Below are 19,175 nucleotides of genomic sequence, written 5' to 3'. Positions count from 1 at the left end.
ACAGAGTATAGGAGCAAAGAGGGCAAACAATTGTTACCCTATAAAAGAAAGTGCTTAAACAAGGACCTTGTTTGCAAGATCTGCAGGTATTACTATGGTAACACTTACATGAAATCAGTGGCTGAGTTTCAAACTACTTTAAATAGAGGAGCTGGCAATCCAATTACCATCCATAATAAAAGTTGGTATGGTAGGAAGACAATTTTCCAGAACACAGCTTACAATTTGTGCAATAGCAATAGTCTCAAAGAATAATAGCTCACCTTGCAGCTTTTGTGTATAAAGACATGGGTGAATGTTATCAATAGCTATACTACCCAAAGTATTTTTCTAATTTAAACTCCTTGTTGCTGTAGTATGAGATTATTGCTTTTGGTCAAGGTAATACTAGTTTTCAATTCCATGCATAGGTATTTGAATTTTTAAAGCAACCCTGTCAGGCTAAAAAATGATCTACCTGAAGGGTCCCAGCAATAAAGGTCCCTTTTACTCACCTCTCTGGTGGTCTCTGTCTACTCTCTCCCCTCTGTTTTAGCACTTCAGCCCCAATCCCTTCCCCTTCTTTTCCTTCCCTTCTCTTACCTTCCCTCCCCTTCTCTTTTCTTCCCCATCTTCTCTCCAGTCGACACATCAGGAGTCTAACTTTGGTGTGTGGTGTAAATGAATCAAAAACAAGAAAATCATGCACTTAGTGTATAAAAAGTAGAAAAATCATAGCTGCACACAATATCTGAATACAAGATGTAAATAATATAAATCCCAAAAAAGGTGCGCTATCTCTTTAAAAATAACAAATAACAAACAGTCCACAAATAGGTGATGAAAGAAAGTATTCAATAAAGTTCACCAAGGTGAAAGAAAGTCTCTGTTTATAAGATATTTGATTATTACATGCAATCACAATCCAGTGTAAATCCCCAAAAGAGCCAGTGTTGTGAGATATAAGATATTTGATTGTTACACGTAGATACTTTCTTTCACCTTGGCAGACTTTATTGAATAGTTTCTTTAATCACCTATTTGTGGACTGTTTGATATTTATTATTTTTAAAGAGATAGCACACCTTTTTTGGAGAGTTAAGGTATATGGAAAAAATGAATTGTTAAAAAATGTTTACATACTTCTGATGATCATTTTTCATTCTGTTTGTTTTATGTATTTAAATAATTTAAATGCAATGTTGATGCACTTACTATTTGTATATGTTTTTTCAGCCTTTAAACTATGAAAAAAAGAAGCTATATTCACTAAACATAGAAGGAGTAAATACTCACTTGGACTCAAGATTTTCTCACTTGGGACCATTTAAAGACACAACGATGTTAAAAGTCATTGTTGGTGATGTCGACGAAGCACCTTTGTTTACAAAACCTTTCTATGAGATGGATGTTTATGAGAACGCAGACATTGGAACCATAGTAGGAATGGTAACGGCATATGATCCAGATAGTACAAGTAGCTCAGTAAGGTAAGATAATGTATCCTGCTACTCATCTATAAACATGATCTAATTTACAAATTAAAATATAAATATTCCAGTACGTTAATAAAATAGCGTAATCTAACTAGAAAATATAAAAATTGCAGATGTAATAAGTCGGCATGTGGTCATAAAATATCAAGGAGGGGGCATGTATATAATTTTCTATTGTTCAAATATTTTATTGCAAAATAAAGCAAGTTACAAAATGGCTGACTAGAAAACAGTACAGATAATTACAAAGTAGGTGCCCGGGAGCATTCACAAGCAATGGGGCACAGCCCCTATAACATATAAACAAATTAACACACTTAAGATTGTTAAATCTAAGTTATGTATGGGTTCTAGGCAACAGAGGAACTACATTAATGTGACAAAAAACAAATGTCTGTAGATTCTCAGTGCACCCTAATTGGGATAGAAACCATACATTGCCCTTATAACCATAGTCTTGAGCTTTAGAAATGTATGAGCAAAATCGCCATTACTGTGCGGACAAATGAAAGGGATAACCAACTTGTTACAGGGAATCACAGCAGTGGGATATTTATATAGTTTTCATTATGCAGAACTGACTGCACTGTACATGATAATGTACACATCTCTGTTTATTGCAAATTCATATTACATTTCTCTTATTCACTGTTTTGTAATATCCAGACATGTTTACCTTTATTGGCTATTACAAAGGCCATCGTAGACCACTTTTATAATAAGATATGCAATATACAGTAATCAATATATGATATTTACACAAGAGTAACATTTTTACTGTATCTACCTTGAAAAGCATGATTATTATGAGCATTGCATTTTATTACGATACTGTTTCAACACTTGTCTTCATCAGAAGAACTGTTATTATGAGAGCAAACTTGAAAATTAAAGATGTAATAATCTTTAAAAAAAAAAAAGAAGCCAAAGGATATCAATTAGTTTCTGTCTTATCAAGATAAATCTTTGTTTCAAGATTAACTACACAAAATATTTCAAACTTCTCATGTGTTTCAGATTAACCTCATGTTAGGAATTACTTCATTAACAATATTTAGAAATGACCTGGTCATAATGTTAAAAGGTTTAAACTGTTACTTGTTGTTAAGTTAGACTGGAAGCTCTTGTGACAGGTCATAATTTGCAGGAAAACTATTGGGAGACAGAGACATCGTGTTGTCACTCTATAATAGGCAGATCCTGATCAAAGACTTTATGAAAAAATAAAAATAAATCAGAGTTAACATGAATTAAAACAATTCATAAACAGTATTGTTTTAAAAAATTGATTTGAGGCTTTAGTGATTGGGTTTAGACCTACTTTAATTTAGATCACAATTAGGGAATGAAGTTGGAAATTGTCTTACTATGTCTAAATTTAGTGACTGTTTCTTTTGCAAAAGCTGTTTAAAGAGATGTTTCTTGGCTTCTTATTGTATGCTGGACAGGTGGAATGAAAAGGTAATCAGTGCAGCAAGATTTTGAAATGTCTCTTCAATTGTTCTTGATTAAATATCAGTACTGAGGCATGTTAACTATTCTCTTCTTTGAAGTGTAGGCTCTAACACTTGGACTGAACTAATCAGTGATTGCACATATTCTTTCACCAGTACTTATACCCACAAGAAAAAATGTATTTTATGTGACATATGCACACTAATGTAGGATTTTGGCAGTTAATTACCATTTGTATTAAGATGTGTTTTTTTTTTTTACCATAGAGAAATTGCTTTATAGTAATTTATTTTCACATTAAAATACAATGGAGGCATGACCTATAGTTGTATGAGGTGTGTTTTTATTACTGTGAGTAATTTTTTCATAAATACCTGTTGATCTTGTCAGTTTCTGTTCTTATTTCTGAGGCATTTTAAATAGAGTAGCCACCAGCTCCCAGTTACTTAGGATGGTGGTCTCCCTGTACTTTTATATATTTTACTGCAACAAATGCCCCCTGCGGGTTTTTTGATTGTCAGCTGCTCTTACTATTTAGCAGCCAAGACAGGGATTACTGCAGGGGTGGATCCGGGGGGGGGGGGGGGCAATGGGGCAATTGCCCCCTCTGAGAATGCAAATGATTGGGCGGGCAAGTGTCACCGAGGGTGAGAGAGCCAGTGGGCGGCCCCACGTCTGAGAGCACGGGTGGCTCCTTTGGTGAGAGATAGCGGATGGCTCTGCGGGTGGCCCAGGCGACTCGGGTGGTAAGCAGCTGTTTGGCTCAGTGACAGTGTGTGAGCCGCTGCTGGCCAATCAGGGAGCCAGCAGGCAGGGGGAGCAGAGAGATGACAGCATCTCTCACCACCCAGCGCCCACCCTGCATCCCTGCAGTTCCGCCCTCACTGTGCAGTGTGCAGGCAGCAGAGAGTTTACTTCATCTCTCTGCTGCTTGACTGGTAATCTGCTGCCTGACTCTGGGACAGAGGAAGAGACAGTAATAGCAGACAAGTGACAATCTGCATAATGTGGCATGGGACGTGGCAAGTGACAATCAGCATCATGCAGCATGGGGCATGGCAAGTGACAATCTGCATCGTGCGTCATGGGACGTGGCAAGAGAAAATCTGCAACGTGTGGCATGTGACGTGGCAAGTGACAATCTGCATCTGGTGACAGATGACAAGTGACAATCTGCAATGTGGGGCATGGGACGTGGCAAGTGACAATCTGCATCGTGTGGCATGGGACATGGCAAGTGACAATCTGCATCATGTGGCATGGGACATGGCAAGTAACAATCTGCAACGCGTGGCATGGGACGTGGCAAGTGACAATCTGCATCATGTGACATGGGACGTGGCAAGCAACAATCTGCATCTGGTGAAGGGTGACGTGGCAAGTGACAATCTGCATCATGTGGCATGAGATGTGGCAAGTGACAATCTGCATCATGTGGCATGGGATGTGGCAAGTGACAATCTGCATCGTGTGGCATGGGACGTGGCAAGTGACAATCTGCATCGTGTGGCATGGGACATGGCAAGTGACAATCTGCAATGTGTGGCATGGGGCGTGGCAAGTGACAATCTGCATCTGGTGACAGGTGACGTGGCAAGTGACAATCTGCAATGTGTGACTTGGGACATGGCAAGTGACACTCTGACTCATGTGGCATGTGACGTGGCAAGTGACAATCTGCATCTGGTGACAGGTGACAAGTAACAATCTGCAATGTGGGGCATGGGACGTGGCAAGTGACAATCTGCATCGTGTGGCATGGGACATGGCAACTGACAATCTGCAACGTGTGGCATGGGACGTGGCAAGTGACAATCTGCATCATGTGACATGGGAAGTGGCAAGCAACAATCTGCATCTGGTGAAGGGTGACATGGCAAGTGACAATCTGCATCATGTGGCATGGGACGTGGCAAGTGACAATCTGCATCATGTGGCATGGGATGTGGCAAGTGACAATCTGCATCGTGTGGCATGGGACGTGGCAAGTGACAATCTGCATTGTGTGGCATGGGACATGGCAAGTGACAATCTACAATGTGTGGCATGGGACGTGGCAAGTGACAATCTGCATCTGGTGACAGGTGACGTGGCAAGTGACAATCTGCAATGTGTGACTTGGGACATGGCAAGTGACACTCTGACTCATGTGGCATCGGACATGGCAAGTGAAAATCTGCAACGTGTGGCATGTGACGTGGCAAGTGACGATCTGCATCTGGTGACAGGTGACATATGACAAGTGACAATCTGCAATGTGGGGCATGGCACGTGGCAAGTGACAATCTGCATCGTGTGGCATGGGACATGGCAAGTAACAATATGCATTGTGTGGCATGGGACATGAAAAGTGACAATCTGCAACGTGTGGCATGGGACATGGCAAGGGACAATCTGCATCATGTGATGTGGGACGTGGCAAGCGACAATCTGCATCTGGTGAAGGGTGACGTGGCAAGTGACAATCTGCAATGTGTGGCATGGGACGTGGCAAGTGACAATCTACAACGTGTGGCATGGGACGTGGCAAGTGACAATCTGCATCGTGTGGCATGGGACATGGCAAGTGACAATCTGCAACATGTGGCATGGGACGTGGCAAGTGACAATCTGCATCTGGTGACAGGTAAGGTGGCAAGTGACAATCTGCAACATGTGGCATGGGACGTGGTAAGTGACAATCTGCATCTGGTGACAGGCGACATGGCAATTGACAATCTGCAACAAGTGGCAGGTGACATGCTCGGGGCTCCCACTGATTCTGCATTATGGTGAATTGAACCATTTCATTTTTTTATAACAATGTAATAATAGTAATGTGCCTCAATCATCCTGACACCATAACAACCATGGCGTTGTGATGATTGAAGCGCTAACACCAGCCATTTCCCTGATAAATGTACCCCAAAAAAACTTTTTCTGGCAGTGCCCCTCCAGAGACTAGACTCTGGATCCGCCCCTGGATTACTGTAGTCCTGGATTCTGCTCCTGGATAGTTTGGCCTTTTTCAGTTAATGAAAAAAATATATACTGGCAGGATCAACAGGTAATAAAACTATTGTACAAAACAATCAAACACCCCCAGCACTCCGAGAACTTCTACACAACCCAAAATAATGTGGGCAGTGAGAGTCAGTAGGAATTATTCAACTGGAATTGTCAGTTGGTGCACCTCTTCTCAGATGGGGAAATATGACAGACAATCGTAGGAGAAAACAAATAGGAGGGCGCAGACAAATAGTGCATTACCAAAAGATACATAAACACATAAATAAACATTTAAGCCAAATGTATACTCACAAAAGAAGGAAAAAATTTAAGCATTGTATCACACCATGAAAAATGATGGTGAAATATCACCCAATCCAATGCTTCACAATGTTGGCAAGCTAATGTTTTTTGGGGGATGCACCCCCTTTCTCGGAGCTAACCCCAGCACAGACCCACATGCTCAAATATAGACACACTAATGTTCCACGGCAGAACAAAAAGGGGGCATCATCATAGCAACAGACAGGGTCAAACGTTATATACATTGAAATAAATAAACATTACAAACAAATATTGAAAGTTAATATAATAGGTTAATATAACTTACATACGTACATACAAGGCCAAAATGAATATATAATAAAATATAGTATCCATCCAGAGTGAGTATACAGTATACAGTATATAATGTTATATGAATAAAGTTGTAGCTGGGTAAATGTCTTATCTTCCACCATAAACAGTGTGAATATAAAGCCCCTGTAAACAAAATTAATGTGGCTAATGGCTGCTGGAACATGCGCCAGTCTAACCACCTGATTAGGCTACAGCCTCATGCTTACATTTTTTCCTCTTTTGTGAGTATGCATTTGATTTATCTGCTTATTTGTTAATAGATATTTTATTAATGCACTAGGCATGTGCACCCTCCTTTTGGTTTTCTTCTACAGGTGATAAAACTATATGATAAGGGAAACACCACTGTATATGTCCTTTTTTATTTTACCTATAGGTACACTTTAAGTTACTTGTTTTCTGGAAATGGATGGGTACACAATTATAACCTATACTTATTAGTAGTAGGATTTTAGTGGGGTGTTATACAAATCTAAAATGTTTTTAGTACATTATTTTTCTTTTCCAGTTTTATGTAAAAAAAAAAAATCACTCCATAAATACCCCACAGGTCTTCCTATGTGGTCCAGTTCTGGTTCTCAACCAGACAGGACATCAACTAATGAAGAACAACTTATACAATGTCCTCTTGAAGCCCTGATTGTGCTATTGCTAGAAGTAGGGATTGTATTGTGTTCTTCTATAACATACTTAAACCACTGTAAACTGGACCCAAGAGGTTGATTTACTAAAACTGGAGATTGCAAAATCTGAGGCAGCTGTGCATAGTAGCCAATCAGCTTCTAACTTTAGCTTGTTCAATTAAGCTTTGACCAAAAAAATCTGAAATTGATTTGTTTTTATGCAGAGCTGCAGCAGATTTTGCACTCTCTAGTCTTAGTAAATCAACCCAATGTGAACTGAAATAAAATATGTATTTGCTCAATTTGATTGGATCATCTTTAGAGTGCTATTTGAAAAGTAGCCACAAAAATAAGTGTTAAATTATAATAAATTATAAAAACAAATCCTCTTTGTTTTTTCTTTCTCTAGTTGTCTTGTATTTGGTTTCTGTAGTTACTTTGTAAAATCCACTATTAATTGTACTAACTTCCTTTGTCTTGGTTATCTACTTGTACACAAGATACAGTGATATAAATGTATTAATCGTAGAAAACAGATGCATCCATCATTAACTACATACAGTATTGCTTTATGAAAAATGTGATGACACTGAGCTGATATAGAGTAGATTTATGCTGTAAGTATATGTAATAGATTTGAATGTGTCCAAAAGAATTATAAACAAGGACAAAATAGATAAAGGCAAATCATTCCTAATCAGCACATAATACATTGTGTTTAATGCCTGCATTAGGCATAATGTGATGATATTGCAAAGTAGCTAATTTAGTAGGGAGCCATACGTGCTACAAGAAAGTAATGTCAGCAATATTGTAAAATCCGAATTCCACAAGGGAAAAAGTAGCTAAGCACTGGAGAGTAAAACATCTATAATAACTTCCAGTAGAAGAGATTGGCAATAAACTGAAGTGCATACTTGAGAATACCACAAAGTTGCTGGATAAAGTGTGCAGCTTAAATGTTAGCCAAAGGAAGTTACAGAGCAGTTCTTTTGTTCATATTACTTTGGTTTGATTGATTTACAACGTTCTCTAAAAATGCATATTACAGTATTGTGTAGAAATTCTGTTGGTATGTACTGTATTTTTTTCGTAAACGATCATGCACGCCTATTTAATATGAAATTGCACCACTGAATAAAACATTTCATTTTTTTCTATATTTTCTTTACTTTTCTTTAAGCCAAACTCCAATCATTTGTAGTTTTGCATTGTAGGATAGGTTTGAAACCTCTCTTTGTATTACTATGTATCCCTAGGGGAGATTTCACCTCACTTCCTGACTCCCTCTTACTTGAACAGGAAGTAAAGGGAGATGTTTCTAAAAGACACGGTCAGCAACAGTCAGCATAAGGAAGGGTTATAAATGTCCCATTGTGAAAATTTCACAATTTTAATTGAATTTATAATCATATTTAGTCAGTGTTCATTTGAAACCACCTTGGACAGAATAGCCACTAGCAATTAACCAATATGATAATTATAATATCTATCTGTAATGAAGGAGAGCAGGTGTCAATTAGGCAGGCAAAAAATATGACAATAGATATTGTTGTACATTTTTGTATTACAATTGAACTACAATTTCATCATGAAAATATGATTATTAAATGTGAGATGTAACACCTTCACTCCTTTATATAACAGTATTGACTGATTATTGGTAATTGAATTATATTTAAACCCAATCACTTAAACCTAATATAATCTTTAAAATGTAATTGTCAATCTCCTAGGTGGAGTTCACATCTCTGTGGTGACTTAATGCATGCTGTTAAAGTGTGGTATGTTGTACATTAAAGAGGAAGTAAACCCCGATGGCTTTTACCTTCTCATTTGTTCCCTGCAAAGTAAAAGCATAATGAGCTTGTATGCATCGCCATTACCTGCAAAGAAAGCCTGCAATTTCACCAATGTCCCCACTGGTGGAAGCATCTACCTTCACCCCTATTCCTTCTGAGGTATGCACTCTGGCTCTATGACTGGCCAGAGTCGCGTGACATCACTCCCGCGCTTGTGCATGGGAGCCAATGGTCACGGCATGGGCACTGCAAAAATGCCACGAACTTGCACTTTCTTCAGTGCAGATGTGCTGATGACATCTGTGCAAGCGTTTATGGTAGATATCTCATAAACTGTGCAAGTTTAGGAGATATTTCCAGTACCTAAAGGTAAGCCTTATTATAGGTGGTATGGGTTTACAACCACTTTAATGTGTGTTGTGATGAAGCAACCTATTCATTTTAAAAGTGCAACTTACCCTTCATCGGGTTCATAATGCACAATACTGCTGTTTTTTGTTATTGTGCTGTAGAGCACTGCAGCACAGGTTTGTTGCCCTAGTTTGTTGTGGTGACAAAATAAATGTCACTGCCTTCATTAAAATTATATTTGGTTATCCTGTCATGAATGTCCTTTTTCAGCCCCTTCCCGTTCTAAGGTCACACACTTATGTACTTGGCCTATATTTGTCTTACTAATTTGTCACCCAGTCATATGTATGCTTGAAGGGGCCATTTCAACATAGATTGTGCAGGCGTTGATCACTGTTGTCACCATCTGGTAAGCTGCCTTCAAAAATGTCACATACCCATTGCTGGAGTCCATATATATATAGGGAGTAGCTGCAAGAGATCAGCAGCACTTACATGTGTAACAAAGTTGGAAACAAAGGTAAAACAAATAACCATAGTTTGTAATGCACAGTGCTTTTAAAAACGTAACCTCATTCAGTTGTGGTTTATAAGTGCTGCTGAGTCACTGTGCAAAAACAGGTCAGAGGGATAACCTATGAGTAGATAAATTAATGCTGTAGCATCAAGACAACAAAACCACAAACTCTCTTTGGGTTTTGGGTTGTTATTTATTAATAAAATGAGCATCAGATACATACCGAGTCATGTGACTGAGGTGGCCTCATGATCAAAGTCTGGAAAATCTATGTGAATTAGTCACAGAGTGTGGAAGTGAATACAGCTTAAGTAGGTAGAGGTAAACAGTGGTGGCGTATGATCAAACAAAACAGATTACTAAAACTGTGAGTATCAATACCTTAATATAACTGCCTAGGAGAAATGAAGTATAAAGGAAATGGACGACTGTAATTTATTTTTAATAACATATTAGATGATTATGTTTTAATCATTGAAAGGAAAATATGATCCGTGGCAATAAAAATTGGTTTATATAGCCTGCTTACCCTGGAAAGCTGTTTCATGCTTTGAGGAATGTTATGCCTGTGAGGTCGAAAAAATAAAAAACTGCTTGTAGGTAGCACTTTTAAAAGACCTTATAGGTTATAAGTTTAGACTTAACAATAAATTAGAGCCTTTAAATGATTGTTCCCACTCCAGAGTTCACCGCGTTACCTCATATGTTTGCTATGTAATAGCATTGCAGAGGTGATAGATCCTCTTTATGGAGATATTGATGAGGGGTTTATTAGACCCCTAATATGTCACCCTGTCCTTTATTGCAGCCAATCAAGCATAAATTGCACTTGATTAGCTGAATCCATAATGGCAGGTGTTTACCTGGTAATGACTTAATACACGTTCAGGTTAAGTTGCTGCAGGGTGGATTAAACAGAAAATATGTTATTACCTCCTGATCTTATTGTGGCAAGTGTCCAGGGATCCTTGGGACACACCTTCAGAGTCCCATAAAAGTGATCAGGTGATTCTTGTATCACTTTTATCTGAAAACCTTTTGCTAGCTCTAAGAAAGCAATAAATAGCAAGCTCACGGCTGTACCAATTAGAAAAGTACATTGGTAGATAAGTATTTACTATTTTTTACAAAAATTGTATGTACTTTTATATCTGCCAGTTTTTTTTTGTGTTCTGTGCCTACAGTGGCTTTTTAATAAAAAAGGAAATGAGGGCTGATTGTTCTGAGTCACCTGGTGGAAACATATGTGGACCCAGATGTTTAAATCATATCTATATGTTGGCCTGTCAAAACATTTTGGTTGCAACATTGCTCTGTCAATTGTAAATGAGGTTAATTTATTAAAATTGGAAATTGGATACCATGCGCAGCTGCGCCAGATGTAATCAAATTCTAATGTCAGCTTGCGTAAATAAGCTTTGGCAAAAAGCTGATTGGTTTCTGTGCAGAGATGCACCAGATTTTGCACTCTCCAGTTTTAGCAAATCAACCCCTATATGTGTCAAGGCAAGGCAGAGTGAAAATCCATCCACTGTGGACAAAAGCAGAATTAAAAAGCCTTCAGTGTCTAGCCTTATCTTTTCTATCCCAAACTAAAGAAAACATTTTGCCCTTTAGCCCTTTTACTGCCACCACCCACATATTTGCATTATTCAGTGCCAACTGTGTAACAGAGTACAGCTGCGCAGTTAGTTCTAAAGATCTTTTAATGCCGCGTACACACGTCCTGACTTTTCGAGGGACTAGGTCCGGCGGTCTTTCCGACTGAGTTTTGGCGGAGTTCCGACGGACTTTCAGAATGAACGGATTTGGCCACACACAATCACACCAAAGTCCAACGGATTCGAAAGTGATGACATACGACGACTAGAATAAGGAAGTTCATAACCAGTAGCCAATAGCTGCCCTAGCTTCAGTTTTTGTCCGTCGGACTAGCATACACACGAATGGATTTCTCGGTCCGGCGGAGTTCCGGTGGAAAAATTTAAAACATGTTCTATTTCTAAAGTCCGCCGGATTTTTGGCAAGCAAAGGTCCGATGGAGCCCACACAAGATCGAATTGTCCGACGGACTCGTTCCGTCAGACCTTTGCTGTCAGAAAGTCCGGTCATGTGTACGCGGCATTAGGAACATCCATTTCTCATTTTTCCCTGTTTGCAGTAAACCTGGAAGCACTAAGCTCTGAGCACCTCTGAGACCACAGAAATCATATTCCAGCTAGCTGTGGAGAGGTAAAAAGCACATCCAGGACTAAATGTAATTTATTGCAGCTTACCAGATGTGGTGGCTGCATTAATTTTCTTTGTTTCAAGCTAAGCACATTTTCTGCAAGTACAGAAAATGGCAGTTGTTTCAATCAGAAAGCATGAGTCATTTTAACTTCCTGTGGACTGAACTGAAAGCCGATAACAATTTAAAAAAAAAATTATCGGCTTTCTGAGCTATCTTCTGTGAACTGCAGAGAAACGATCTGAAAGGAGATGAGGAAAAAGGGAGGTGTTAGTAATAAAAAACAGTGTGAGTGCTTACAATGCTGCTTCTCCATAGTAATACAGTACAATAAGAATTGCATTCAAGGTCAAGGTTAAAATAAAGGAAAAAAGCAAGAAAAAATAAAATAATTACAGCCATCACATCAAAGGACTAGAAAGCTACAATATCTTCATTTTTTTGGGTGGGTGTGGTTAGATTTACTTTAGGTTCAGTGCCCATATGTCCCTATAGGGAGAACCTCTAACTAAGGGTGCTTGCCAGGGTATTTGGTGTAAAAACTGACACCTGTCACAGAGATGGCATTTACCGTTGGTACTGCTACCTTTTTAACAATGCTTCATATGATAACTGTCGAAGAAAGTCTTGGCCAGCAAGAGATTAATGATTATTCCTATTTACAACACATTTGAGCCTATTTTGTAAGAGACAATGACTTTTGTACGCCTAAACCAACATTTTGACATTTAAATTTCAAGGTACAAGGTGCTAAATAAGGTGCTAAATAATATAACCTGGAATGGATACATATCAATTGGACTCTTTCTTTGTATACCAATAAAATATAAAACAGAAGTGTATAATCCATTCCAAGTGATTGAACACTATAAATTAAAATTAATTGAAAAAGAAGTAAAATATTTTTACACTTTCACTTTTACACACGATCAAAATCAACAGTAACAAAAAACACCATCCATAAACTGTACTAATTACATACCCAGTTTGACCTCCATCCAAATTAAATATAATGTACTGTATTTGCATGTGATTTTTGTAAAGCCATGCAATAAAGTAATACAACTATTGTGTTTCTTTTAGCTCTATGTATTAGGTTTGTAATTACATTTTCAAGGTAACATAAATGAATTGTGTATTCTAGGAAGTAACTGCGTTGCGTAGTTTTATATATTTTGCTTTTATGGTGCAATTTCTGCTGTTATTCTACATTTTCTCAAGGTTTCATATTTCTTTTCCAAGTATCAAGGGCAGTTTCTCTGAGCCATTTACTCCTGTCATCAGTTCAATAGCAAACGCTTAAATCATGTGTTTTGGTACCAAAACTTTTATATTAACCCAAGCAAATATTTTACTAAATTACCAAGAAAAAGATACTAATCTCACATCCCAAGGTTTATGGATGGCAAGTGGTTAATCAGCGAATTTTGTGTTTTTACCATTTATTGAGGGGTGTATTTTAGAAAGACAAAGGTGCCAAGTTATGCTAACTAGATCAAAGGCAGGTAATGGTTTTGCCCATGGCAGCCAGCAAGATGCATCATTACACTTTTCTGTTGCATAAGGACAACTTGATTGACCATATGGCCATTGGTTTTTGACTGTTTTATTTTCTCTAGTTTATTATTTTTAATATTCTGATTTTTATAAAGTATCCTGAAAAGAAGTTTGGAATGCTGGTTGCTGCAATCATTTTTTCCCTTAGAAGTGATATTGTGAGTTACCCATAAGCTATATGTGTATTTTGAATGCATGTCTGCCATCTGGCTCAGAAACATTTGCTGTACTTGTGCTACTATTCAAGACTGCCATGCACTGCATAGTTCTATATGCTTAGCAATAGTGAACTTTTTATGCATTTTATTTTAAAATGTATATTACAAGTTTTGTATTTTAGTTGTCATGTTTAGTTTTCAGAAAGACTTTGTTAGTTTCTGACATATTAGAGACATTCATGATACTTGCATATGAAAACCAAGTTAATACATTTTGCGTATGTGTGTGTGTTTTTTCCAAGAAGTGCATTTTATTTTCCCTGAAGTGTGTAATATTTATCCCAGAGAATTTTGTGCTTTGAAGTGTGTATTTATCGCTGAAGTGTACATTATTTATTCTACTGGATTCAGTGATTTTTACATTATTTCAATGTAACTACGACAAAAATTTTAAAGGGTGGCAGAGTGTATAATTGAAGTTGGGAATATTTTACAAATAATAACGTATTTTCATTCTTATTAAAAAAGATGGCATATGTATATATATGATACAAAGTTTAAAAAATATTTAAAACTATGGCGTGTGGATGCAACATTCCCAAAATGTTTAATATGTATGAATGGTAACCTTAAATAACATGCAAGTATTTAAAATAAATGAGAAAGAAGACGTCTATTGAAATAATGAGAAAACTATAAAATAAAGTAATTATCTTGACAACAACATTAGTGTAGCATGGGATTGCACAGACACAACACTATTCACCAAATACTGTCCTATATTTGACCTTACAATTGACCTAACTCTCAGGTTAACCTTTGAAACATTCCTTAACACCTAGACATAACCTTTAATTACTTGTGTATCAGTCTTTATTTGTTAAATAACTGGACAATTTTAGTGTTCTGCATGTTGCGTGACCCATGCAACACTGTACCCCCAAAACGTTATATTTTTTGGGTTTTTTTTTGACAGATAACTTTCCTTTTTAACATTTTACCAAAAAACTGTTGTATTTCCTTTCTGTCATGAAACATAGTAGTGCACAATATGAAAACCTCCCAAATTACCAATTTTTGGAACGTAGACATGCTCCTTCTGCAGTTTGTCTCGCCCTCCTGATGCTGATGTCATCTCTGCTCATCCAGGGTCCCTGGACAATCCAGGATCCCTCGCTGAGGGTTTCATCCGGATTCACGCTGCAGAAGGAGCGTATATTGACTGGCCAGCCACAGTGGTGCCTCTACATCTTATTGATGAGCGCTTTTTATCTATATCTTTTAATTTGCCACTTTGTTGTTTCCCAGTAAAGTGCTTTTAATGCTATACTCAGAAAGCACTGCTTTCTTCCTTGTTTTTTGCTATATATTAATTTATTATTGTTAAAATCTCCATATGTGCATGATCTATTTATTTTCTCTATTGTAACAGATACTCAATTGATAACAACTCCCAAGAAGAGAGCATTTTTGAAATTGATAAAAACAATGGAGTGATTAGGACAACAAAAGAGCTGGATCGAGAGGAAACGCCTTGGTATAATATTACAGTGACAGCTTCTGAAACAGGTACCTTTTCAAATGAGTGAAATAGCATTTTCTTATTGTTTGTACAAGCTGGTGAATAATTACATTGGGTATAGGTACACTAAAGTTACCTATAGTACACTACAGTTTCTAAGCTAGCTGTGGTTTCTCCAAACAATTAATATATCTGTCTCTAAAATCTCATATAACCTTTAACATGTTAATTTATCTTCAATAGTAATTAGCAATACTTTAGCAAGTATTGAAATTAATAATAATTTTGAATAATTTTAAACCTGCAGCTTTCATTAAAATAACACCTGGTGATCCTTACTGCCCTTGCTTAAAGTATAACTAAAGGCAACACTTTTTTTTAGTTTTGGATAGAGTGGGGGGGGGGGATTAGAATGCTCAGTTTTTATTGCTGTCTGTGTCCCGGTTAAGAAGATTCACCCTCTCTATTTGTGCTGTTCACCATTACCATAATCAAAGTGAAGATAAAATCTTCCAATGGAGCCACTAGTGACCTGGAGGCCCCCAAGATATTTCCTCTCACTTTCTGTTTTGTTAATGGGACACAGATGGTGACAAAAAATCTGACACGGGTTATTACCCTTCCTTAGAATTATTTGCTGTCCCCTGTGCTACTAGGTGGTGAAATATATAGTGATATCCTTCAAACTAATATGTCAAACAATAGCAAAGTTCAATAAAGCAAAAGTATTCCTGCAATACCTAATATGTTCACAATTACAAGTGTAATAAATGAAAGATATAAGTGGTGTTGTGCAATTCTTCTATTGCTTCAATGTGAAATCAACATACACCTTCATAACATATATTCATTGAAAAGTGATAAATAATATAAATTAATATAAATCAACATAAACCATAAATCAAATAATAAACTAAAGCAAATAGGTTCAATAAACTAATGAGTGGCCAAGTGATCTATTCAAATATAGTGTTTGGTCCTTCTTTGTTGAAATCCAAAAACTGCTGTGCTTTTACCAATCACCTCAGTGCCCCCAGACCTCTCACCTCAGGGGCTCTGCCCCTTCATAGATAGTCAGGGAGGAGAGGAAGCGGAAGGATATACAGTACATACACACTCAGGAAACATCTTGTAGTATAGAACATGGCTTGTGCTGTGTGCGCATGTACTGTATATCCTTCTGCTTTCTCTCCTCCCTGAGTGTTTATGAAGAGGTGGAACCACTGCAGGAACAGCATTTGGAGGAGGAAGCCAAGTCTAGGAGGGAGACTGACAGAAACTGCAGCAGACTTGACAGAGTGAGCGAGGGAGATCCAGTTCCTTTGCCATTGGAGATAAATACAATTATGAAACAACCAATCCGGGTCCCCTAAGGAAGTTATGTGATGTAAAGCGTAGGGCATGGCTGGAATGGGTGGTGTACCGTGGATGGTAGAAACACCAATGTTTTAATCTCTAATGCGATTTTAACTCTGTTTTGATTTAATCATCCAATTGTCTTTTAATAAATGGCTATGTTTAAATAATTTCACACTAAGGGTGGCATATTGTTAATTTCCTTTCCCCATGTGGATTGGGGCTATTAGCGAAACGTCATGAGCCTGGATCTAGGAATCAACATAGAGAAGATAAGTAGAGGGATAGCCCAAGGAAGGATTACCAGTCCCATATTAAAACCTAATCCTAAAGTTTTTATATGTGGCTATGAGGTGAGAGTTCTGTGAGCACTGAGGTGATTGGTCCTTCTTTGTTGAAATTCAAAAACCACTGTGCTTTCACCAAACACTATATTTGAATAGATTACTTGGACACTCACTAGTTTATTGAACGTATTTGCTTTGGTTCATTATTGGATTTACTGTATGGCGTATGTTGATGTATTTTATATCACTTTTTAATGAGTGAATATATGTTATGAAGGTTTATGTTGATTTCACAATGATGCAATAGAGGAATTGTGCAACACCACTTATATCTTTTAATTTACAGTGTAACCCTTCCTTGCTTTATCCAAAATTAAAAGAAAAGTTTTGCCTATAGTTCTACTTTAAGCATTTCCTGTTATAAGGAGACAACGTTTGGCCCCTTTGGCCGACATCTGTGTTGTCTCCCTGTCACATAGGCTTATGATGGAGACTACAGGTGACTATTTCAGTGTTGTCACCATCAGGAAGACAAAGCTGAATTGCATGAATGTAGAAAGGGAAATGCAAAAAGGATGGAAAAAAGTTAAACACAAATATTTGATTAAAACATGATTTATGATGCACAGTAATTTTGATAAATATATGCTATTCAGTTTGGATTTACATCAAGTTTAAAGTGTATGTATAGACAAAACATTTTTTTTTAGTTTGAAGTAATATAGGGAAGATTTAAATCCCACTAGATTATTTATTTGCTGTCTGTGTTGGGGAGAATTTCCTTCATGTCATATCCTGAAAATAAAACAAGAAATTAGTCTTTCTCTTTTTACTCTCTGTCTTTCTGTTTTCTGTATTCTAAAGCTCTAAAATTGAAGGACATAATCCACTAAAGTTTAATTTAACAATCTGTCTATAGCCCTTAAGGAAAACTCTACTTTTGCAAATTATATGCCATATATTACTGCTTCATAATTAATTTAATGTTGTTAAATCTATTCATTTTACTCAGCAGCCAGACAGTATTTCTTATAATCAAGAAATTCAAGGTTCCTCTTCTTTTGTAGAAAAGGTTTTCATGTTTTGTTGAAATACTTTAAAACCATTCTGCACATACTGTATAAAGAGTGTGTATAGCTGTAGTATTTCTTATGACTGGGAATAGCCTTGTAGCCATTATTTTTGTGCTGGGGAAAATATATGTTTGATCTTCTCCACTAGCAGTTGGCACAGCAGTGACACTGACCCAAATGGAGTTCAAGACTAAGCACTTCCAGTTTCTTTTAAACTTCGAAGGATATTGGTGAACATGAAACTCATGTTCACTAATTCTTCCATTACAGATAGTGTCAGAGCTTACCAACTCCCTCTGTCCCCACATAATTTGTTTGATAAGTTGTCTTTCCAACCAGTAGGACAGTGTGAATGTTTGCAGAATGTGGGCAAGCTGCATCAGCACTGGAAAGCTGCTTGGTATTTGCCTAATAAAAATGGCTTGGCATTTGAGCACAGCATCAGCAGTTAAAGCACTTTCACTAAAGCCTGGAGTTGCTATAAGTGTATGTATGTACGTATGTTGATTATATATCCGGAAACAACTAGGAAACACTGATCCCACCTAATTTGCATAGTTCAGTTCTGAATTTAGTCTGTGCAATTCAAACTTTCATATTTTATATAAGGCAACATAAGGAACACTTTGTTCCCATGAAAAATGAAATATTTTCACTAAGAGTTGTTGTGTGGGTATTTTTTTAAGCAGTACTTCTTGTTTGTAAGAATTTTTGCTCATTAGGACTGCAGTGATAGGAAAATGTCATGATGATTCCAGATATGTGTTGTTCAAGTTTCTGGTCAAAGCTAACTTCAGAATTATAGTAATATAGTAATAACAAATATTAATTCAAATCTAAAGGAGAGGACCTGAGTATTGTTGTAAGCCAATTGGAGATAAATCAGTTTTTTAATGCAGAATGAACAGATATGAAAAGAGAGGGTAATAAAGGGATGGTATGTACCTGGATGGGACTGGAGGTTATAGTTATAAACTGGAAAGGGGGGGGGTATGGGATGTTTTCAATAACAAAGGGAAAATTAAACTTGGAACATATGGAAGATTATATGATAGTATGGACTTCCAGTTCTTGATTTAGGCCATTCTGTGTGAGGCTGCCTACTTTGAATATCCAGTAGGTCTCTTGGGCACATGATTATT

General features: G+C 37.2%; 1 protein-coding gene across 1 annotated transcript in view; it reads left to right on the top strand.

Moving 5' to 3' along the window:
* CDH18 (cadherin 18) overlaps positions 1–19,175 on the top strand; it is a 965,040-nt gene that overhangs the window by 816,340 nt on the left and 129,525 nt on the right. The window contains exons 7-8 of the mRNA XM_077492030.1: positions 1,216–1,469; positions 15,228–15,364. Coding sequence (XP_077348156.1) covers positions 1,216–1,469; positions 15,228–15,364 — 391 coding nt within the window. The remainder of the gene's footprint in view (positions 1–1,215; positions 1,470–15,227; positions 15,365–19,175) is intronic.

Source organism: Lithobates pipiens, unplaced genomic scaffold (assembly GCF_037356315.1).
Source record: "Lithobates pipiens isolate NorthernLeopardFrog02 unplaced genomic scaffold, aLitPip1_a1.2 Scaffold_19, whole genome shotgun sequence".
NCBI lineage: Eukaryota > Metazoa > Chordata > Amphibia > Anura > Ranidae > Lithobates > Lithobates pipiens.
Note: the sequence above shows the minus strand (reverse complement) of the source record. Positions and strands in the feature narration are given on the sequence as shown.